Below are 25,782 nucleotides of genomic sequence, written 5' to 3' on the forward strand. Positions count from 1 at the left end.
ACTCCCTCACACGCTTTCTGCTTCGAATATATTTTAAAATGTTCTTACTGTGAGTTTTTGCCTCTACGGCCAGCTTCTTTTCAAATTCTCTCTTAGCCTGTCTTATCAATGTCTTAAATTTAACTTGCCAATGCATATGCTTTGTCCTATTTTCTTCTGTTGGATCCTTCTTCCAATTTTTTAATTAAGATCTTTTGGTTAAAATAGCTTCTTTCAGCTCCCCTTTTAACCATGCTCTGTGTGCATCTGCTCCCCCCAATTTATTTATTTATTTATTAACTTTTATTTACCGACATTCGTGAAGCACATCATGCCGGTTTACAAAGAACTCAGGTGGGAGATACAGTGAAACAATATAACAATATAATATAACAATATAACATTATAACAAAGTGAACAAATAAAACAGTACAAAAATGAAACCAAGGGAGCCGAATTGAGAGGGGGAAAAGGGGGGGAGAGGAGGGGGAGGGTAGGCTAGGGGTAGGGCGGGGGGAGGGAGGGCGGGCAAGGGGTAGGAGGGGAAGGGGAAAGCATAGTTAGAAGGAGGTAAGGGGAGAATACAAAAGAGTAGGGGGAGACTATGTACAGGAGAACTGTATAGGTGTCATTTAACTACGTAGAATTACGGAGGCGTCGAAAGTTGAAGAAGGTGGTAGAAAAACTGGGAAATAGTTTACCTAATTTACAGATAAATATAGTTTACCTAATTTACAGATAAATATTGTATTTGCTTATCTGTATTTGTTTAGATATTTGTAGCCTATCTGTATTTCCACAAGTGGCTTCTTGTTGTTATATTTGAAAATGCCTAAAATTATATTTAAAAAAAAAAAACACTAGTAAGTATGGTGGATGAACTCCACCTCTATCTAGACTATAGACACTCAGCCCAACTAATACTCGTAGACCTTTTGGCAGCCTTTGACATAGTAGACCACAGTCTTCTCATTGCCCGATTAAATGACTTAGAAATGACAGGCCCTGGTTCACCTCTTTCCACCATGTAATATAGGAGCAGCAGACCCGATCTCCTATAGTGTTCTCTAAGAATCCATCCTTTCACTACCTTATTCAACATTTACATGGCCTCTTGGGCAAAGTTATCAGAGGCTGCTATATCACATATTACTCCTATGCTGATGACATCTAGTTTAAGATCCCGCTCAACTCAAACCACGACACTGCCATCACAAACCTCAACTGCTTGGACAAAAATTGCAAACTGGCTGTGCCAAAATACACTGAATCTGTCTTTTTTTTAATTTTGTTTATTTGGGAAACATGAACTCAACCATCCTCACCTATATGTGATGGCATAAATTTAATCCTTAGCACCCAAGTCTGTAGTCCATGATTCATCTGGAACTTCTAAGGTACTATCACATCCCAGGTCTAAGCAGTAACCAGAATGGCCTTATTCCAGCTCTACTTGCTCTGCCACCTCTGTCCCTTCCTAGGTGACATCACCTTTGGAACTGCTATTGAAGCCACTGTAATATCCCACCTGGACTAGTGTAACTCTATACTGGAATCCCTATCACCCTAAACCTCCACCTACAGCTCATACAAAATGCTGCAGCCCATATGACAATATAAGCAAATTTGAACACACAACACCTGTCCTAAAACCCCTACATTGGCTCCCAACACTTTACCACACCAAATTCAAACCTTGACCCTAGCCTACAGACCTTTAAAAGGGCTACTATTTACCTACTTCAACAGATTTCTAACTCCAGGCACACGCTCGCCTAACATTGTTACCCCTTCCATTTCCCGGAACAATGCACCTCATTAATACTTCATATCAGTCGCCACAGATCTCTTTTTTTTTTTCCAGAAAACTGGTGGCTCTTTGAAGCAGCTTTTGGTATCATCCAGTAACACAAATTCTGCTAAACTTTTTTATAAACTCTCTATATTACATGGCATGATATTAGCCCAATGAAGCTAACCACCTCCTCCGCCAAATGAAACTACTTTGTGACCTCATTGAAATGTATTGTATTTATTTAACCTCTGGATTTCAATCAGCTAACTATGCTGAACCACTTGTACTGTCTAATAAGCTTAAACTACTGTATAATACTACATAAATCTATTTATAATACGTACCCATATTGTACTCTACTACCTACACTGCACTACTCTCTCTATGCTAGCCAGTGTGAACAGTTACAGTGCACTGTACAACTTATTCTAATTGTAATTCAATTTGAATTTCCTGGCTAGAAAAATGTCAGAAATAAATGGTGATGATGCTAGGGATGAGTGATTTTAGATCAATTATGAAATTGTTGTTGTCACCTTCACTGCTATAATTCTATTTACATAGGTCTTCCAAAATGAACCATCTCCCATTTATAAGCAGTTCAACATTTGGCTGCTTGGGTTGTGATGGAGCGCAGCCAATGTGAGAGTTCTAGAAAGCTGCTGGTATCATTTGGTTGGTTAGTGTTACTTATCCATATCAAAATCAAGCTTTTATGTAATGTCTAACCTTTCGGGCTATGAATCATTTTTGCCCAGTCTGTTGACTGAAAAGATGAAGTTGCACAAACCTAATCCCCTGCACTATAGCCATGCACGTAACTTGTATAACTGGCCAGATAAATAGCAATATTTAGACTTATCTGGTTAAGTTAATGGGATAAACTAGACTTGCTCCATAGCAGATAAGGAGATATTAAGCAGCATAATTTTTATCTAGCTAATTTAGGCGAAACTTGTGACCTTGTTAGGACAGTATAGGAAAGTAGATGAAAATCTGGAAGCTTATAATGCTAAAACATGAATGAGTTCAGGAAATCCATGTTGACAGACTGAAGTTGGAAGGATACCGTCTTGGTTTTAAAGTTGTTCTTTTTGAATTAAAGCATTGGAGATGTATTTTGGGAGCGGAGAAAGGATATAAGAACTTTGACATCTCTCATTGTGATTAGGTTTCAAGAATTGGTGGTTGGTTGTTGTGCATAGATATGTGTGATTTAAACATGATTTGAGAATGTATGTATGGGTTTTAATTTAAATTTTGTAGCGTGTAGCCAGATGGACTCAGGACCAATGGGAAGCCTGAGTCAAATGGGAGATGGGAGACTGATTCAAATTTCAAAGCTGACGTCAGCCTACATATACCCGTGCAGGAAGCTTAGCCCTTCAGTATTTCTGTCTCCTAAAGCATATAGTGACACTTCCACACTCCAGAAGAGTGTTAGCAATTTTTAAACAAAGAAGAAAGAAAATTTACCTCAAGAAGACGAGCCCCGCTCTCCTGCGGTGATACCTAAGGGTCCCTCCCCCAGTCGAGAATTCCTGAGGTGATTTCCGAGATCCCTCAGAGGCAAGCCTCGGTCCGGTAGCCGGCTCCCGGCATGGACTTAGCCCCCAGAGCAGCTGAGAGACAGCGGGTGTTGAATTGAGTGCGGCAGTGAAGGTAATTCCCTCTCCCCCCATAGCCAAGACCGCCCGGCACGAGACCGGAAAACGCCGAGACCAAGTAAGGTAGAAAACCTCTTCTAAGTCTCTGGTCTCCGAGGCTCGAGTAGCCACACAGATCGTCCCTTCCGGCATCTGTAAAATCAGGTTGAGCAGCTCCGTCTGGGCTAGACCTCGATCCGGTGCGAGGGTCCACACACGTGGAGACCCTTCGGGGGAGTCGCCATATTGTCCACGTGGTCACCGGCGCCATTTTCCCTCCTTGATTGCCGTATTGCCCGCTGTACTGAACCGTGCGCACAACCAGATAGGCCTGTGCACACAGCGGCGCACACATCTTAGCCAGGCGCACAAAGCAGTTGCCTGTGCGCACATCTTGCGCATCCTGCATGCACATCGTCGGCGCACCCGGAGCGCACAACTAAGCCTCCCGACGCGCATACCATCGTGCACAAACGAGTTTTGAAGCACTTCACGAACACAAATCATAGCACCGCTGGCCAAGGAGGCCAAGGGACAAACCCTCTGCCCAGCCTGCCACCTGAGAGCTGCAAAACCTGAAGTGGTCTCCGCCTTATGCCAGCACTGCGAAGAGGCTCAGGGAGAACCTAAGCAAGGCCCCCCACAGCCAATAGAGGGATCCGGTTCCACTAATGGTAGTACCCTGGACCTCTGTATTTGTGACTCGCCGCCTACACAAGAAGGCACCTTGGGAGCCTCCACCATAACCCCGCCTAGATTCAATATGGACCCAAGGACTTTTTCCTGGGTGGAATTCTTCAAATGCTGCAAACCTTTGTCCAAGCACAATCTGTACAGTTTGCGACAAAGCCCCAGTCTTCACCAGAAGTACAAGACCTTCCAAGCACCTCTTGGACCTCTCAAGATGTGCCCCACCTAGGCAAGAGCCTCCCTACAGGGGATACAGACACCTCAGGGGACGAGACTGACTCCCTGGAGGAAGGGGAAATTCCTCCAGGGATGGAAGCATACCAAACCGTGCTGCAATTCTTCTCCAAAGACCGAATTACCAGCTCTCGTGTCTCTGACCCTGAAGACGCTAGCCATTCCAGGCACAAGTACCACAGCGGAACCAAAGATGAACCCCGTTTTGGTGTTCCTTCGTCAGGCCTCATAATATTTCCCAATGTTGCAGATTGACCTGGAATGGAATGCCCCGGAGGCCAGCTTCAAATGAGGATGTGCCTTAGAAGCCCTATACCCCATGGAACCCACGGCCAAGGAACTCCTACGGTTCCCAAAAGTGGACACCATAGTCTGCGCAATCTCTAAGCGCACATCCATCCCGGTCGAAGGATGAGCGGCACTCAAGGATGCCCCAGACAGACGTCAGGAAGCCATCCTTAAACAGTCCTTTGATGTAGCAGCAATGACCCTGCAAATCACTTCCTACTGCGTTTTAGTAACACGTGCCTGCTTGCTTCTCTCCAGAGACTCACTACGTCCGGTGAAACATTAGAACCAGTGATATCCTTCCTCACGGATGCGACCTCGGACCTAGTTTGCACCTCAGTCGGTCGTCTCCTCCACAGTGGCAGCCAGAAGACAACTATGGCTCTGAAATTGGTCAGCCGACGCGACCTCCAAAGCGACTCTCATGAGAATGCCATTTAAAGGATCCATCTTGTTCGGAAGTGAACTGGAGAAGTTAGCCAACAAATGGGGTGAATCTCCAGTACCTCGTCTACTGGAGGACAGGAACAAAAGAAACCAGCGTTCCTCCCCCTGAAGAACCAAGGGCAGAGGAGCCCAGCGCTTCAGACCATACAAGAACACATACTACCAAGCACCTCGCCCCGCAGGCAGGGCCCAGTCCTTTCGGAACAGACACAACAAGAGGGGAGCAGGCTCAGACACAGGCTCCGGCCACACCCCACAATGAGAATCAGCAGACCCATACACAGGAAGTAGTCATAGGGGGCAGACTTTCCCTCTTCTACCAAAGATGGGTCGAGATAACGTCGGACAAGTGGGTCCTAACCATCATTCGAGAGGGATACTGTCTGGACTTCCACAGCATCCCTCCAGACAAATTTGTGAGATCACTGTGCCACTCCCTCTCCAAGAGGACGGCAGTGGAAACCACATTGGCAAATTACTCAGCCTAAAGGCGATAACCCTGGTACCCAAACGCCAACAAAATACTGGTCGCTATTCCATCTATTTTATCGTTCCCAAGAATGAAGAAACGTCCCAGCCCATCCTGGACCTCAAGACCGTCAATCGTTACATGAGGGTACCACACTTCCGCATGGAAACCCTACACTCAGTCATAAGGGCAGTACAGCTGGGAGAATTCCTGACTTCACTGGATCTATGCGAAACCTATCTCCACATCCTGGTCCATCACGACCATCAGCGCTTCCTACACTTTGCGATACTGGACCATCATTACCAGTTCCAGGCTCTACCCTTCGGACTAGCTACCGCCCCTCGGACCTTCACCATAATCATGGTGGTGGTGGCGGCAACACTGAGGAAAGAAGGAATCCTCGTTCACCCTTACCTGGACGATTGGTTGATCAGGGCAAAATCCCCAGAGGAAAGTCACCATGTGACCACCAGAGTCAAGAATCTCGGGTGGGTCGTCAACACAGCCAAGAGCTGCCTGCAGCCCTCCCAATTGCTAGAGTACCTGGGAGTCCGGTTCGACACCAAACAAGACAAGGTTGTCCTTCCCCCGCCAAGGAGAAGGAAACTAATGGGCCAGCTATGAAAACTGTTGAACTATGCTCGCCCCAAGGTATGGGACTACCTCCAAGTCCTCTGTCTCATGACATCAACCCTGGAAGTCGTTCCATGGGCAAGGGCCCACATGTGCCCACTACAACGTTCCCTAGTGTCACGAAGGAACCAGACGTCCCAGAACTACTCTATTCAGCTCCAGCTACCAGCAGAGGTTCAGACCCAGTTCCAATGGTGGCTACAGGAGGACCATCTGAGCAAGGAAGTAAGACTGTCCCCACCAAACTGGATCTTGCTCACCACGGATGTGAGCATGCGAGGGTGGGGAGCCCACTGTCAGGTACTGATGGCCCAGGGACAATGGGACAAGGTACAGGCGGGGTGGAACATAAACCTGCTGGAAGCCCGAGCTGTCAGACTAGCCTGTCTACTATTCAGCCACAGACTCCAGGGCGAGTCTGTCAGTCATGTCAGAAAATGCCACGACAGTTGCCTACATTAACCGCCAGGGAGGAACCATAAGCCAATAGGTGTCCCTGGAGATAGACCCTCTCATGGCGTGAGCGGAAACAAACCTGCAAGGTGTCTCAGCCTCACATATCGTGAGAAAAGACAACAGCAGAGAGAGTCTAGACCCAAGGGAATGGACGCTGTCGACTACAGCCTTACAGTTGATAGTAAACCGCTGGGGAACCCCAGCCATGGATCTACTGGCAACCCGGTCCAACGCCCAAGTTCCCAAGTTCTTCAGCCACAGATGAGAACCGCAATCCTGGGGAATCGATGCCCTCGTCCAGACCTGGCCACAGGAAGACCTGCTTGTACGCCTTTCCCCCATGGCCACTACTGGGCAGGATCAGCCGCAAGATAGAATACCACAGGGGACTAGTACTTCTAGTGGCCCCGGACTGGACAAGAAGGCCATGGTACGCAGACATGCGAAGACTTTTTGTAGGGAACCCTCTGTGCCTACCTCCACCCAGGGACCTGCTCAGGCAAGGACCGATCCTCCATGAAGACCCGACTCGATTCTCTCTTATGGTCTGGCCCTTGAGAGGACGCGCCCAAAGAAAAGCGGATACTCTAAGGCAGTGATTGACACCTTACTTCGAGCATGCAAGTTCTCCACATCACTAGCTTACATATGAATATGGAGAGTATTTGAAGCCTGGTGTGAGGACCGCGAGATCCTTCCGCGGACAGTCAAAATTCCCAAGATCCTGGAATTTCTGCAGGAAGGCTTGAACAAGGGGTTGTCCCTCAACTCCCTCAAGGTTCAGATGGCTGCGCTGGCCTGCTTCAGAGCCAAGGTAGACGGCATCAGCCTATCAACCCATCCAGATGTTTCCTGCTTCCTGAGAGGGGTCAAACAAATCCGACCACCCTTAAAGTGGCCGGTGCTCCTGTGGAATCTCAGTCTGGTATTAGACTTCTTAGAGGGAACTTCCTTCAGACCAACGCGTGGTCTGTCACTACGGCTCCTAACCCTGAAGACTGCGTTCCTGGTGGCAATATGTTCAGCCCTTTTTTACCCCAAAACTGCCCAATCGTTGTATCTCATAACATACCTCAAAACCACACCAATGAATTTGGGAATAGAATTATATAACAACACTTTGCATAAACCAAGACCTCATAGATTGGATCAGAGAGCTTATAAACTCAATAGCTCTCACTGAAATTCAGTAGGAATTTACCACATAATTATTTTCATCTGTGGTTTTACCATATTTATAATCATAGGTCTTGATTATACCTTTTTTATAATTTTTTAGTGAATAGCACTTATCACACTTATCTTATAGGTTGAGTGACCAAGAATGCTGAAGGAGTGATCGTATATCCTAATGCCTGACACTGCTCATGTTTCTTTTAATGCTTCATCAGGGTCAAAAATTCAATATGATTGCTTCTACAATAAAAATACAAAAACCAGGTTAATCAACTATAAAATCAGACCTCCATACATTATTGACATACATATGCTACATACTTTTGTACTGTCACCCTTTCCGTGCTTTCAGCGTTTCCCAAAAAAGTGATCCTCCATCTTGTTATTCCGCGGCGGTATTTAAACCAACCTACAGATTCTGACAAAGCCAAGAGGAACTTTTGCGTCGTGTCAAACCAATGCTGCAACATGCTGTGTGTGTAAAGTCATACTAATGTTGCCCAATCCACTGCATCGTTCATGCCATGTGGGCTTTGGGCGAATAATTTAAAAATCCATTTTTGCTCGATAAAGTTCAATTTAGTTTGAATATCACATCCTCGACCAAGGTACTTTACTTGATCAATAATTGTCCATTTTAATTGTTGAAATTGATGATCTTTCTGAACACTATGTTTTACCATCGGAGCTTCAATATTTAGCCTGTTGATCCTGCTGCAGTGCTCTCTCAGACGAATCTTAATCTGCCTGCTTGTGCGTCCTATATAAATGGACGGACACAGGCACTGGATTAAGTAAACCACATTGGTGGATAAACAGTTAGTCACCAATCTTTTTTTATATACTGTGCCCGTGTTAGGATGTTGCCAATCTACTCCAGTCATTGATAGGCTGCACATATCACACTGTCCGCACCCATCATGATATCCATCCTTTACTTCAGTATCTAAAAATCAGTGTCGGCGTGAACCACATATTCTTTTATATTTCTGCCCCGTGAATAAGAAAAGAGTGGAAGATCTGCAAATACTGTGGAATGAAGCTGTAAAATATGCCAATGGCATTTGATACTATTTACTATCAAATGAGATTTATCAGAGTGTTGAACACACACATCTGAAGGCACACTTTTTCTGGATTGGTATTCCAACAAAGTTGAACGATCTGAGTATCTTGCGCGTTTATAAGCTTTCTGAACAGCATTGTAAGGATATCCTCGTTCAAAAAATCTATATGCCATGTCTCTTGCCTGGCTTTTAAATTCCTGATGACTAGAACAAATGCGCCTTAGCCTAAAAAACTGACTTATAGGCAACCCCCTCTTGAAAGCTGTAGGATGACAACTATTGAATCTCAATAAATTATTGCATTCAATAGGCTTACGATGTATTGTTGTATACAATTGACTATCCTTTATGATTAAGGAAATATCGAAAAAATTAATATGGCTATTGCTGTATTGAAACGTGAATATTAAATGTGGGTCTATCTTATTTACCCACTGTAAAAATTGCTTCAAAGATTGCTCATCTGATGACCAAAAAAATAAAAGGTCATCTATATATCGTATCCAAAAGGAAATTTGTTGAAAAAAAGAAGATGTGTAAATATACCATTGTTCAAATTGATTCATCACCAAATTGGCAATGGAAGGGGCCACCAAGAACCCCATAGCAATGCCATGGATTTGTAAGTAAAAATTACCCTCAAATTGAAAATAATTATGCTTCAAAATTAATCTTGCAATTTGAAGCAAAAAAGACACCGGTATCCTAGAAATGGGAGAACTCCCCAATGTCTCAGTTATTATATCCAATGCTGTATCTTGAGAAACGTTAGTGTACAAAGATACAACGTCCATTGAAATCAAAATAGTTGAATCTAATACTTGGTCAAAAGCAGATAGTTTATTTAATACCTGCGTGGTGTCTTTTACAAATGATCTCATCTTTTCAACGTGGGGTTGTAAAAATGTATTCAAAAAAATAGCCAAAGGTTCCAAAAGCGAGCCATTACTAGAGACTATCGGGCGCAATGGAGGATTTAACATAGATTTATGAATCTTAGGGATTCCATATAGAATTGGTATTCTTGGATATTGTACCATTAGAAATCGTCGTTCTTTATAAGTGAGAAAAGGTGTCATCTTCTCATCCAAAAGTTCTTTAATAAAATTTTGAAGATCTGTAGTAGGGTCTGAACTCAATAACTGATAATATTTTTTGTCAGAAAGATGATCATGTAAAGACTGTATATATTGATTCCTATTTTGAATTACTACATTGCCCCCTTTATCTGCAGGCTTAACAATTATTTGGGGGTTATTAGCTATCTCCCATAATGCTGACCTCTGAGTAAAAGACATATTATCATAATGTTTACTAGATGATGTTTCCATGGTCTCAATATCTTTGAGAACCAAATCTCGAAAGGTACAAATTTTTGACTCAATTGGTCCAGGTGGTACCCACTTAGATTTAGGTCTTACTATGGACACATTATCTGCTGGTATCTGATTCGATGCACAATATAATTTGATCTGTAACTTCCGTATAAAGCGAGCAATGGATATCCAACTTTCAAATGCCTTATGAGTATTATATGGAACGAAGGATAATCCTAAATTCAATACTTGTTCTTGAGCTGCAGTCAATTGATGTTGAGATATATTTATGACGGCTGATTGTACCGCGTTTTGGACCTTGTTTGAGGTCCCTTCCATTGTGTGTAAGCTTGTGATACAGGATCCTGTTTGTACGGTCTTCTGTAAGTCCGAGATGGCCATCTGTTCCTGCCTCTGCCTAAAAAAGGTTGATTGGCAGCCCCTCTTCTAAATTGAACTTTATCGAGCAAAAATGGATTTTTAAATTATCCGCCCGAAGCCCACATGGCATGAACGATGCAGTGGATTGGGCAACATTAGTATGACGTTACACACACAGCGCATTGCAGCATTGGTTTGACATGGACGCAAAAGTTCCTATTGGCTTTGTCAGAATCCGTAGGTTGGTTTAAATACTGCCGAGGAATAACAAGATGGAGGATCACTTTTGGGAAACACTGAAAGCACGGAAAGGGTGACAGTACAAAAGTATGGAGCGTATGTATGTCAATAATGTATGGAAGTCTGATTTTATAGTTGATTAACCTGGTTTTTGTATTTTTATTGTAGAAACAATCATATTGAATTTTTGCCCCTGATGAAGCATTAAAAGAAACATGAGCAGTGTCTGGCATTAGGATATACGATCACTCCTTCAGCGTTCTTGGTTACTCAACCTATAAGATAAGTGTGATAAGTGCTATTCACTAAAAAATTATAAAAAGGTATAATCAAGACCTATGATTATAAATATGGTAAAACCACAGATGAAAATAATTATGTGGTAAATTCCTACTGAATTTCAGTGAGAGCTATTGAGTTTATAAGCTTTCTGATCCAATATATGAGGTCTTGGTTTATACAAAGTATTGTTATATATTTCTATTCCCAAATTCATTGGTGTGGTTTTGAGATTTGGTATAATATGTTCAGCCCGTCGCATCTCTGAGCTTCAAGCACTATCCTGTCGGGAACAGTTCCTCAGGTTCACACCGGGATCCATACAGCTACGCACTGTCCCCTCCTTTCTACCGAAAGTGGTTTCTCAGTTTCATCTAAACCAAACCATCTCTCTGCCATCTCCAGACGAACACAAGGATTCGGAAAACTCACACCGTTTTCGACATCTAAACATCGGCAGACTCCTAGTCCGATACCTGGAAAGATCGGAATCTGTGCGAAAGACGGTCCACCTATTCATCCTTCACAGTGGAAAGAAACAGGGGGAAGCGGCCTCGCGGGCAACTATAGCCTGCTGGATCAAAGAAGTTATCAAGTGGGCCTACGTAGAGGCAGGGAAGCCTCGAACTCTACAAGTCAAGGCCCATTCTACAAGGGCCTGGGTGGAAACCAAGATGCTGTCGCCTGCCGAGATCTGTCAGGCGGCAACGAGGTTCTCCATACACACCTTCTCCAGGTTCTACCACCTGGATGTCCAGGCCCAGGAGTACACAACCTTTGCAAGGGCAGTACTAAGTGGGCCAAGAGCAGCCTCCCACCCTGTTCGGGAGTAGCTTTTGTACATCCCATTAGGCCTGAGACCATCTGGCTACACGCTAAGAAATGGAGAAATTACTTACCTGATAATTTCGTTTTCCTTAGTGTAGACAGATGGACTCAGCATCCCGCCCATGGCTGCCCCGGAATCCGAAAAACCCGGGTGACAAACACCGAGAACAAGACAAGCGCTGGTAAACTAGGTATTACCCCTAGTTCAAGACACCCTAGTTGCTGGGTGTCGGTGGTCTCCAATTTGGAAATCAGTTGAACCAGTCCTAGTTTATCAAGTTAACCAAGCTAATCAAGTTATTAGAGCACACATATATCCACAATTGCTTTTCGAGGAGAATACTGAAGAGCTAAGCTTCCTGCATGGGTATATGTAGGCTGACGTCAGCTTTGAAATCTGACTCTTCTCCCATCTGCTATCAGTACACTATACCCATTGGTCCTGACTCCATCTGTCTACACTAAGGAAAATGAAATTATCAGGTAAGGCATTTCTCCATTTTAAATATGAAGTGGATTGTGGTGCGATATTTGGTATTGGTGTACATATTGTACTTATGAAAGATATTTTGTAAGAATCGTTAAATAGATATCTGTATAATACATTAAATTAAATGTTGTGATAAATAATTTTTAAAACTTTATTAAATTTCTCCTGTGTTTTAATGATATAAATTAAAACACTGCTATTTGAGTAATATATGAATACTTCATTTGTGACACTTGCTTCTATCTTTATTGTGCTGTATTATTTACTCCAGGGGGAGTTCTGCGCAAATAAATTGAAAATTCTGCACACACAATTTGAAAATTCTGTGCACAAAAATTGAAAATTATGCATACTTTATATTAGTTAAAATAGCACAATATACATGACAATCTTTAAGTAATTCATCTAAAATATAATATAGAAAAAATGTATTAGTTTAAGGTAGAGTTTTAAATATTTTCAGAAGAATTTCCCTAGAAGTACATTGTAAGAATGCCCCTTCTCCCTCTCTCCCTGTTCCCCTGGCCAGTCTCCTTTCACTTTGCCTTCTCAGGCCCCCAAACGTCTTTACCCTCCACTATCTCTCCCCTTCCCTGCTAGGCTGAAGCCCTTCCACTCTATATCCACTCCCAGAGTTTGTGACCCCTCTCTCAGTACTGCCTCTCACACAGAGGCACCCTCTGTCCCTCTCTCTCACACTCACATTTTCCCTCTCTCGCGCGCGCACACATACACACACGCTCACACAAGCTTCCTCTCTCACATCCTCCCCCCTTCACACAGGCTACCTGTCTTTCTCATGCATACACCCTCACACAAGCTACCTATCTCTCTCTCTCATACACACACCCCTACACATTCGTTCCCTCTCTCTCACTCACACACACAGGCTCTCTCTCCTGCACATACATACTCCCACATACAAGCTCCCTCTCTCTTGCATACACACTCACCCAGGCTACCTATCTTTCTCTCTCACACACACACACACACACACACACACACCCTTTCACACAGGCTCCTTCTCTCACAAACAAGCATCCTTACTCCCTATTTTACGCACACCAGCTCCCAATCTCTCTCTCTCTCTCACACACACACACACACACACACACATTCCTTCACAATCTCCTCACAAAGACTCCCTCTCTCTGGCACACACACACTCTTATTCATGCTCTCCCATACACACACGCTTGCAGTCTTAAACACATACCTCTACACACAGCCTCTCGGCCTCTCACACAACCACTACGGGGCCTGCTTCGCTCATGATTGCACCTCAATCTTAACCATGATGTGACACGCCGAGGCCTCCTTCCTCTTTACCGTGCCGCAGCACACCGGGTCCTCCTTCCTCTTTGCTGCCACGCAATACGTCAGGGCCTCCTTCCTCTTCACCGTGACGTGCCAGTGCCTCCTTCCTCTTCACCGCCACATGGCATGCCGGGACTCCTTCCTGTTCGCCATCACATGGCACGCCGGGACTCCTTCCTCTTCGCCGCCATGTGGCACACCGGGACCTCCTTGCTCTTCGCCGCAAGCAGGATGGGGTCTGCTTGTGGCACAGTGAGGTCTGCTCCAAATTCTGCGCAGAAACTGGAATTTCTGTGCAAAGGGAGAAATATGCGCTCCGCAGTGGTGCAGAAATCCCCCAGGACTAATTATTACAGGCAAGTGGTTTTTTGAAGTGGCCAAAATTTTGTTCCTAACATGTGAAACAACAATCTGGAGTTTATATTCAATGTAACAAAAAATAGTGCAAGACTATTAAGTAGTATGTATAAAGCAGACTGAATCAGAACACACATGAGTCTGATTCATAAAGCACTCTACAGTTTGCATATGAGAGAAACCCTTTAGAAGTTAAGCTAATAAAGAAGTCACAATATGAAAACTGATTTTTTTTTTAATTATGCAGAGAAAATGTCTCAATTAATGAAACAATTGAGACTTAAAACAATAAGAATGTGTTCTAGATAATGCAATTAGGGATGGGTAGGTCTGATGCCATGTAGCTTTGACAAATCTAGGATGATTTTGCAAGCCTGAGCAGATTTCAATTTAATTTAAAATTGGTAAATTACAATTTACCATGTCGTAGCATTACCTCAATCCCACAAAATGATATCAAGGAGATAGGTAGGAGCAAAGTGAAGACTGTCACCCAATCTTCCACCCCACCTCCCTCACATATTAACTGCTGAAAATTCTTGCGGGATACTGCCAGCTCACCCCACCCAAAACACCTCTTCAACAAGCCCACCAATGCTGGTTTCTCCATACACCCCTAGCATTTCTTTCACCCCATCCTAAAGCCTGCACATGACTGCCCACTCCTCCTCCCCTTCAGCCATAATTCCTCCCCTGCTGACTACAAGCTACTTTTCTTGCTGCCATTCTCTTCCACAATGTTTCCTAGGGGGGACCACAGAGGAACAACAATGCTGTTTCCAAGCTGACATTCCTATGCTCCATTCTACTCCCACAGACTTCTATTCCACACCTCTCACACTGAGCCTGCCTCCTCACATTCATACTCTTCTCTCCACAAGTTTTTTGCTCCCGTATATACTCCTCCCATTTAAAAATCATCTACTCTTCTCCAGCTATTTCTTCACACCCAGCTCAGTATAATTTTCTGTTCCTGGATGTACACCATCTCTAACACCCCCTTATGCTCCTTTACAGCTCTCTGCAATCGTGCTTTTTCACCCCTCCCCCACCTTACCTTCCATGCCTCCACAAACTGTTATCTATTCCTTCACAGTCCTACATTCAGAATTCTAAAATTTGCCATACCTGTCATGAATGCTTTTATTATTTTTTTAATTTCTGTAAACCAAAGCAGAGAAAACTAATAAGTTTGTTGAACAGTTTGTTCACTTATGGTTCTCTAACTGCTTTAATGAAAGAAAAAATGCCAAATTCATATGCCCTCTCTTTGCACACATACACCCACCGCAGAATACTTATATCTTGCTAGTTAACTCTTAGACTTTTAGTTTTAATGAATTAAGTTGTAATGATTCAGAAATCGTGAAGAACTATTAACCCAGTAACTAAGAGGAACCATTATCTAAATCTATACAATGCCACAGTGATAACTTAAGTGTACAGCTATGTGTTATGGGTACAGCTTCATCTTTCAGGTTATTTTTGAAAAGTAAAGCAAATTTTGTTGCATAACTTAGTAAACATGATTATTGTTTGCATTATGGCTTAAAAGCTTGTTGGTGAACAATTAAATTTGCAATACTGATCTTTCATTTCTTTTTTTTTTCTTTTTTTTACAGTGAAGCTGATTATTATGATTATGGTCATGGAATTGGTGAGGACACATATGATTCTTATGGTGAGTAAGTAAGTTGAACTACTAAGATATTTCAGGAAGTATGAAAATAAGTTGGTGTGAAATTCATACAGCAACATCAAGGATTTACATATTTGTATATATCTTGAACACTCTGTACTGTATTAACAGAATAATCCATCATTAAATCTGAGCCTAATATAGGTGGTATTAAAATTTTCCATTATATATTGGACCATCTCCTTAGTAGATACCTTCTTTAAATACCCATTTCAATTCAACATTCATAAAGTAGCTTTATGTTCTTGATTAACTCTGAAAATTCTCATCTGAAAAGTGTTAGGTTGCTAAGGAATTACTGGCTTTTCCTTATTGCAGCAATAATTACTGCCATAGGCAATTTATGGCATATAATTTGAAGTGAAATGTATTGAGTCTCAGTGACCTGGTATTCATTAAAAACAGAAAATTACTACATGATCATTATTTACACAATTTTTTGTCAAAAAGTGCAATTTTTTACCTATTATTGTTAGTCAGATAGTAGTAGAATTATTTACACACATTACTTGCATTGCGTATCACTTGGCATCATACAGAGCTTTCTTGGGAAAGTTTGAACATGAACAGGAGCCTTCCTCTGCAGCACCAGGTTACTGCATAACTTAATTAGTTGAAATGGATTAGAAACAACTCCCATATGTAGAGGTGAGTAGATTTGAGGTTCTTTGGTTTGTTTCCATCAAAAGTAAATGCAAACAGGTACATTTTATATGGTAGCCAACAGAACATTGATCCACACGTATGAGCTACCTAGTTAAGGGTCAAAAAGGAGGAAAGGGTAAAAAAGGGGAAAGATGCCTATGGGCAAAACTTAACAAAAAAAAAAAGCTTTGGGCCAGATTTTCAAAGGGTTACGTGCGCCGAGGCCTATTTTCAAAAGGCCTGGCAACGCGCGTAAAGCCCCTAGACGTGTGTAAATCCCGGGGCTTTACTAAAGGGGTGGTTCAGGGGCGGGGCCAGAGGCCCCGCCCCTGGACCACCCCTTTAGTAAGCCCCTTTAGTAAGCCTTTAGTAAGCCAGAGGCTTCCCGGCATGCTGCCGGCAGGTGCAAAAGGTAAGACAAAGGTCGAGGTGGGGGGGAGGTTACGTTAGGGGGAAGGAAATTTGTTTCCAGGCCACTCCGATTTCAAAGCGGCCTGGGAGGGAACGGGGGAAGGCAGCGTGGCTCGACATGCGCAAGGTGCACAATTGTGCACTCCCTTGCGCATGCCGACCCCTGATTTTATAACTTGCGCGCACATATGTGCGCACCGGGTAGCACGTGCACATGTACGCCCGCACGCTCCTTTTATCTTTTTTTTTAAACTCTAGCGCATAAACATTAGAACAGGAATAGAACCCTGAAAATAAGCAGAGATGGACCATAGGAGGTTGAGAGATGGGCTGTTTTCTAAAAGCAAGTCTTGTAGGTAGGACAGTTTAAACCTAGAATCCGAAAGACCATGTCAAGACATGAGTATTTAGTGAATGTGTGAGCAGAATTCCACATTACAGTCTAGCATATCTCTTCTAATAAAGTAGACCTTTTTCCCATCGATAGCAGGGCTGAATTAGCCATGCTGTCATGGGACTGTCAGTCTAGCGTCTGAGGCGGAACGTTCTCAAAGCTGATACATAGTTGTGCTCTGTGTGGCTGTGCGTGTGTTCCTGCACAGGAAGACAGCTTCTCCTCAGTCTGTCTTTTCCATGAGCGGTAACGCACGCGGAGCCACGACTCTCCTCAGTTTTTTTTGTAAAAAATAGAAAAACATTTCATCGCTTCTTTCGGGTAGGAAAGACAAAACTTAAAACTTAGTCATGCCGCGACCGTCCGGATTCAAGTCGTACACTTGCGGGAAGATAATGTCTATCACGGATGGACATGAGGCCTGTTATGTATGCATAGACCCCGACCATGACCAGACAGTGTGCCAGCACCGTAGTCGGATGTCGCCGAGGGTGCAAAGGCAGAGAGTGGCGAAAATTGACAAGCTAAAAATGTCATCATCTGGTTCTTATGCCCCCCCCGGTCGGAAGCTCACTCTTCCCTGGGGCCGAGGCCGAAGCATGTCCCTTCAGTCAGAAGGGCAACTTCTTTAGAACTCAGTTCCTTACATAAGGAACCACATCATAAAGTGAAAAAATCATCAAAGGTATTGACGCATCAGCGTGGAGACTCTGCTGAGCCCACATATGCGTCAAAAAAAGGACGCACACCAATAAAGAGCGTCGGGTGACCCAAAACTGCGTCGGCGATCCATGCACCAGAAGAAACTACGTCGACACGTTCGCATTTATCGCTGAAAACCCAAGTATGTCGATCGGAGCATCCCCTGAGGCATGATTCGACGCGTTCTTCGAAGCGCTACACGACGCACCCTCAAGAGCATCGGTCGACACAACATTCGACGCCGAAGAAGACCCCAGCGCATGCTTCGACTCAGGGACAACTCCCAGCACCGGCACAAGTCGACACAATCGACACATCCAGTGAGGCAATTAGAAATAAGACCCTCCAAGCATTCTACTCTGGGTGCGGAACGATTTTTACTTCTGAAATCATCACAAACGTCTGCTACGGTATCGTCATCGAAGCCTACTACATCTCAAGTTCTCACTACTCCTTCTGAACCAGAAGAATTCATACTTCCTTCTGGTTCGATATTACTGCCTCAGGAGCATGCTACACACCGAGTACAATCACACATTTTTTCAGATGATGAGGACTTGATCAGAGTATCTTCATACTCGCCTTCATCTTCTTCCTCTCAGGAAATATTTTCAGATCTTTCCTCCATTTCGAAATGAAGGCGTGCTTTACCACATCTAGAAGAGCCTCTGGTAAAACGACAGAAATTACATCAACCTATGCAAGTACACAAGCACCAACCTAATACAGGAAGTGCTGACATACTATTGGCTGTGGTTCCTGCTCCACCTCGACAGCCTTCTCCAATTCCATCACATCCACAAATTCCTGAAGGAGATCAACAGGCGATAGCCCAGTTGTCTACAGCTTTTTCAGGCTTCTTAACTTCTCTACAGCTAGGGTTAGTCAACTCTCAACCAATTCCTACCAGTCCGGAAGAAGAAGCTCTGCCAATTCCATCACCAGAGCAACCACTTCCATAACCTCAACCAGAGAAAGACCCTTCAGTAGTAACACATTTTTCCCCTCAACCTACAACGCCAATAACTGTTGACTCCCCTCCACTACCACAACAGCCTGCTTCCTATCCATCATCGCCAGGCTCATCAACCGTATATCCATCCGACCCACCAGAAGGTCCTCAACAACCTTATTCACCACTGGAAGATCTCACCTACCCCAAATTTATTGACAAAGTTCAATAGGCTCGGTGCTGAATGTGGAGGTCCATAAGCAACCAGATCCCAGATCTGAAATGATAGATCTGCTAAAAATCTTCGATATACCATCGGATCCATCAGTGTTACCATCCCATAAAGTGTTGGACTCAGTACTTGAGAGATCCTGGGAGACACAGTATACCATTACACCAGTGTCCAGGAAAACAGATATCAAATTCAGGATACAGCAATTGCCATTATCTTCTTCCACTCAATTACCACACAGATCAATAGTAGTAGAATCCGCAATGCAGTGGGCCAAGAAGACCAGATTACATTAGAATACACCACCCGGTAGAGATAACAAACTGCTAGATGATTTTGGGAAAAAGACCTTACAATCTGCAATGTTAGGTGCACGCATACTTCAGCACCAATTCTACATAGTGCAATATTTATATGAGTCCTTACAACAGTTAAAGGCACTCCTATCTGACATGGATCCTGCCATACAACCATTGCAGCCCGTTCAAGACATGGAAGAGGGAATCAGACACCTTCTACGAACAGTATACAAAGTCTTTGAAACATCTTCAAGGACCTCAGCAGCGGCCGTTGTGACCAGACGTATGGCATGGCTCAAAGCTAGCGCCATATGTGAAGATGTCCACTATAAACTGGCCAATCTTTCCTGCTGGGTGATAACCTTTTTGGAGATCGCCTTCAAGACACAGTGGACCAGCTAAAGGAGCAGAATGTGGCAGTTCAGGCATTGACATCTGCCAACACTTATGGTACTTTTTCCCGAAGGAACTTTGTGCCGACTAGAAGGGGGCCATACCACAGGCGGCCTTTCCGCTACTTTCCATCTTACAGGCCGCCTCCTTATTCTCAACTGCCCAGACAACAGCCTCAACATCAACAACGCAGAAGCAAGCCACGTAATCAACGACAACAGGCTCAACCACCGGCTACAACTACAAAGCCATCATGTTCTTTTTAAGTTTAACAGGACCACCAGCCCCCACACAGGTGGGAGGGAGAATCGCTGCATTCTATCAGGCTTGGTCAACAATCACCTCCTACTGATGGGTTCTGGAAATAGTCACTCATGGCTATCAATTGCGCTTCCTTTCCAAGCCCCCCCCCCCCCCCCCCCCCTTTCCACATCTCGTTTCCAGCAGAAACATGTACTCCAACCACCTTCAGTTAACGGAGGAGATAACAACCCTACAAGCCCAGCAGGTGATCCGAGTCTTACCATCCCGACTCCACAATACGGGATTTTATTCCCCTTATTTCTTGATCCCCAAAAAATCTGGAGGTCTCAGACCAATTTTAGACTTACACGATATGAACAAATACCTAGTCACAGAGAAGTTCAAAATGGTCTCCCTTTGCTAGACCTGAAGGATGCTTATATCCATATTCCAATGTACCCCTCTTCGTGGAAACACCTCTGTTTCCAACACAAGAAACAACATTACCAATACAAGGTTCTCCCCTTTGGCCTCTCCGCAGCCCCGCGCGTATTCACGAAATGCATAGCAGTTGTGGTGGCCCACCTTCGACAACTGGGAATTCAAATATTTCCCTACCTGGACGATTGGCTCCTAGTAGCATCAGATCAGAAAACTCTTCTATTTCACCTACAGTAGACCATTTCATGTCTCCAAAACCTGGGCCTAATTGTAAATTACGAAAAGTCAAATTTGCAACCCTCCCACACACTCCAATTCATAGGAGCGTGGTTGGACACTACAAAAAACAGGGTTTTTCTTCCAACAGGCAGAAGACTAGCCCTACAAACACCAAACAGCTGCGTACTACGGCCAAGCCAACAGCCCGCCAGTGTTGGGACATATGGCAGCAGCTATTCATATAGTCCAAAACACCTGCCTTCACATACGACAGCTCCAATGGGGTTTAAAGAGACAGTGGATGCAACAGTCGCAACCCTCGTCTCGAAAGATCAACATGATAGTAGACTTGAATTGATGGTCCAAACCACACATACTTCAAAGAGGAGCACTCTTCACAATGCCACCTTACAATATAGTACTCACGACCTATGCTTCCCACAAGGGGTGGGGAGCGCACTTCGACCACCTACAAACCCAGGGGTTGCGGACCCCTCATGAGCAGTCCTATCAGATCAACCTTCTAGAACTCCGAGCGATACGCTATGCCCTTCACACGTTCCTTCCATAACTCGAGGAAAAAGGGTAATGATATACACTGACAATCAAGTAGCCATGTTTTATATAAACAAGCAAGGTGAGTCCGGTTCATGGATATTCTGCAGGGGAGCACTACTAATATGGGATTGGGCAACTCATCACTCAATGCATCTACAAGCAACCTACCTCCCAGGTATAGCCAACACACTGGTGGACAGGCTGAGCCGAATCTTTCTCCCTCCCAAATGGTCTCTGGACCAAGAAGTAGCAGACGACATTTTCATGACGTGGGGGACACCTTCCATGGACCTTTTTGCCACGGAACACAACAGAAAGGTCTCTCATTTCTGTTCACTGTTTCCCAGCCATCTCTGATCGGCTCAGGATGCCTTCTTGCTTCCATAGTCGGGAGGCCTAATGTATGTATTCCCTCCAATTCCACTAATAACACGCACGATTCAAAAATGTATAGCAGAAGCAGCGGACCTAATATTTATTGCCCCAGCATGGCCAAGACAATCGTGGTATGCATACCTCCTTCGTCTATCCATCGCAGCTGCCATACCCTTACCAAACAGGGAGGGTCTGCTGTCTCAGGACCAGGGAGGAGTTCTTCACCTGATGAAGGACTCACTCCACCTCACAACGTGGAGATTGAACAGGAAGTATTGAAACAACAAGGGATATCGGAGGACACCCAGAAGGTTTTATTAGCGGCTAGGAAACCATCTACCAGGAAATTATACCAATTCAAATGGAAACAATATGAATCATGGTGCCCCACAAAGTGTTATGATCCCTTTGCCTCTACACCAATACATTTGCTAGATTACCTATACTCCCTATATTCGGCGGGATTAGCAATTACCTGGGTAAGAGTACATATCAGTGCCATTGCAGCTTACCATAGGCCACTCCATGGACACCCAATTTCTCAGCACTCATTGGTTTCCAGATTCATAAGAGGCATCCACCATCTCAGGCCCCCAGTGTCGGAACCTCAATCTGGTCCTGGAGCAACTAATACTCCCTCCATTCGAACCGTTACTCAGCTCATATAAAATACCTCACATGCAGGTCTATCCTGTAAAGTGCGTCCGCGGTTTCCCCGTCCCTAACTGGCTCTCTACTCACTTTCCGGCCGCGTTAGCCCTTCCTGCGATCCCGAACCCCCTTTAACCTATTCCTACCGCGTCCTAAATTCCCCGGGCAACCCCTTCCGCACGCGGCATGCATATTGCATGCAAACGAGCGAATTAGCTATTCCCTAGCATCCCGTAACCCGCGCCCCGACTATCGCTAGTTTTCCCTGCCGTTTGTCGCGCGTTTAACCTGCAAACTTACCGCCTACCCTGACCCCTGCGGTAGAGGCAGGGATAAGGGTAGGTGGCAAGCTTTCCCCCAGCCCCCGCTCACCTGCCCCGGCCGCGATCATGGGTGCCGGTCTCCGGGGCAGCCCCAGTCCTCTCCCCTCCTCCCGAAGCACAAAAAAAAACGAAAAAAACTTAAAAGCAAAAAGTAAGTCGCTTCGCCGCTTCACTCTTCCCTCCTCCCGGAGCAGGGCGCGAAAAGCAGCCTGCTCCGGGAGGAGAGATGACAGCGGCGAAGCAACTTACTTTTGCATCCGATCGGACCCGACAGCGGTGAAGCCAGAAAAAAGCGAAAAAACCAAAAGGTGACCCGACCCAACTTACTTTTGCAGCCGTCCGGCCATCTGTAGAAGATATCGTTGCTCTCCTACCTCCCGAGAAGATGGCTGCCAGCACGGGGGAAAGCGGCCCCTGTGCTGCTCAAGACGTCACGTCTTGAGCAGCCAATTGAATGCACAGGGGCCGCTTTCCCCCGTGCTGGCAGCCATCTTCCCGGGAGGTAGGGGAGCAACGATATCTTCTACAGATGGCCGGACGGCTGCAAAAGTAGGTCAGGTCAGGGTTACCTTTTGTTTTTTTCGCTTTTTTCGCTTTTTTTTTTGGCTTCGCCGCTGTCAGGTCCGATCAGATGCAAAAGTAAGTTGCTTCGCCACTGTCATCTCTCTCCCCTCCTCCCGGAGCAAGGCTGCTTTTTGCGCCCTGCTTCGGGAGGAGGGGAGAGAGATGACAGCGGCGAAGCAACTTACTTTTGCATCCGATCGGACCCGACTTCCTGGTATCTGTCATTTCAAATGACATTTGAAATGACAGATACCAGCGTGGCGTGAAGCCTTAGGCCCGCGCACCCAGGATACTGTATAGGCGCTCTATCCAGTAAAATGGGTTGCGCGGGCCTAAGGCTTCACGGACGCGGTTTACATTTAAATAAAATTAGTGTTCAGGATCGAGCGGTAGGTGAGCTGCACTGTGCGTGCGGCAACCGCGGGTGCTGCAGGCACTAACGCAGCTCTTCCTACTGCTCGGTACTGGATAGACCTGATGGAATGTTGTGTTCCTGGTAGCAGTCACCTCAGTACACCGAGTCAGCGAACTACAAGCACTGGTACATTATTTATTTATTTATTTGTTGAGTTTTATATACCGTCATTCGGTAGAGCCATCATAACGGTTTACAAAAATATACATTTTTCTTAGCAGTTGTGTAACAGAAAAAACAATGTGAACGTTATATATTTTCTTAGCAGTTGTGCAACAATAAAAAACAATTTGAACAATATCAGAAATAAGCATATCAAGTCCAGAGAGCATTATTAGGTTGCAAGAGGAAGGGTATGCAGTTCAGGGTGAAGAGAATGTATTAAGAGGTTTATAACTGAGAGTTCAGTTGAGAGTTGGAATGATCAGACGTCTGAGGGTCAGTGTAGAATTTGCGGAACATTAGTGTTTTTAGGTCCTTTTTGAATATTTTTAGATCGTGTTGGGTTCTCAGGAATTTAGGTAGGGTGTTCCAAAGTTTAGGTGAAGCAATTGAAAAGGCTCTTTCTCTTGTGGTTGCCAGATGTGCATCTTTGATAGGGGGAATGTTTAGGTAGCCTGAGTTATTAGAGCCTTCTACCTTGCCCTCTGTCCTACCTTGGCCTGCAGCCTTGCTCTGTGCCTTTCCAGGCCTTCTGGCCTTATTCTGTGACATTCCAGGCCTACCTGCCTTGCTCAGTGTCTTCTTGGGCTTTACTGTTCAGCTTTGCAGCCTTCAGTCCTTCTAGGTACACCTAGTCAGATTTATGCCTTGTTGGACTTTTCTGTTACCTGTTCTGTCTAGCCCTGTCAGTGTCCATGATTTTATTTATTGTATTTATTTATTTTTAATTTTTATATACCGACATTCTTACTGTGTCAATGGTACTGTACTTGTCCTGCCCAGTCCAGTTTAGTCCTTGATCTGTTTCCAAGGCCTTTCTCTTGTCCTTGATTAAGCCCTGCCTGTATCCAGCCCCTGCTGTCCTCAGTACCAGTCTTGCATTCATCCCTGTCTGTATCCAACCCCCTGCCTGTCATCAGTACCTGGATCAGTTTCCAGACTGTGCTTGAATCCAGATTCCTAGTCTGTGCCTGGAACCAGTTCCCCAGCCTGTACACAGCTGTAGTTTCCTGGATTAACCCTTGATCACTTTTTAAAAAATTGGTGGGTTACCAATGTAACACCAATCTTCAGGTACCATAAAAAATTTAAATGATAGTTTAAAAATTACTAATAGCAGGTCCACAGTTTCATTTTTTTAGCTCTTTCAACACACTGAGATGTAAACCATCAAGGTCAAGTGATTTGCTACTCTTTAGTTTGTCAGATTTCACTATTACATATTCTGAGAACACTGAGATTTGTTTCAGTTCTGCCGAGTCATCACTTTTGAATATAGTTTCTGGCATGGGTATCTCTTACATCTTCCTTAGTGAAGACTGAAGCAAAAATTTCATTTAGTCTCTCTGCTATGGCTTTGTCATCCCTAAGTGCCCCTTTTACTCCTTGATCCTCTAATGGTCCAACTGAATCCCTTGCAGGCTTTTTACTTCAAATGTACCTGAACAAGTTTTTATTGTGAGTTTTTGCATCCAAGGCAAGCTTCCTTTCAATTTCTCTCCTTGCCTTCCTTATCAGTGCTTTGCATCTAGCTTGCTATTTCCTGTTTTCTTCATATTTATCCCTTTTCTATTCCTTGAAAGATGTTCTTTGAGCTATTAAAGCCTCTCACCTCACAACCATGCTGGTAGTCATTAAGCCTTTGTTCCACCTTTTCTATTGTGTGGAATACATCTGGTCTAGGCTTTCAAAATGGCATTTTTAAACAATGTTCATGCCTGATGTAAACTCTTAGGGGTAGATTTTAAAAGGACACGACGATTTTAATAACATGCACACGCATGTTATAAAATCAGATGACCACGAGCAGGGGTGGTGAATTTTTGCTACCTATGCACGGTGACGCACTCGAGCCTCCCCCAGTTCTCTCCCAGCCCACTCCAATTAAGGAGTGGACTGGGAAGGAACTTCCTACCCCTCTACCTAAACTCCCTCCCTCTTCCCCTCTCCTCCCCACCTCCTAAACCCTTCCTATCAACTTACGTTTTTTTTGTTTGTTTTATTACTTACTAC

At 44.4% G+C, this 25,782-nt stretch overlaps 1 protein-coding gene across 3 annotated transcripts in view; it reads left to right on the forward strand.

Moving 5' to 3' along the window:
- The window catches only part of KHDRBS3 (KH RNA binding domain containing, signal transduction associated 3), a 738,992-nt gene that overhangs the window by 613,286 nt on the left and 99,924 nt on the right, over positions 1-25,782 (forward strand). For all 3 annotated transcript variants that reach the window (XR_003854946.1, XR_003854947.1, XM_029592068.1), the window contains exon 8: positions 15,714-15,772. Coding sequence is in view for 1 of the 3 variants with exons in the window: in XM_029592068.1 (XP_029447928.1) it covers positions 15,714-15,772 (59 nt within the window). In the remaining 2 variants the exon portion in view is untranslated. The remainder of the gene's footprint in view (positions 1-15,713; positions 15,773-25,782) is intronic.

The sequence above is a fragment of the Rhinatrema bivittatum genome, chromosome 2 (assembly GCF_901001135.1).
Source record: "Rhinatrema bivittatum chromosome 2, aRhiBiv1.1, whole genome shotgun sequence".
In the NCBI taxonomy this organism is placed as follows: Eukaryota; Metazoa; Chordata; class Amphibia; order Gymnophiona; family Rhinatrematidae; genus Rhinatrema; species Rhinatrema bivittatum.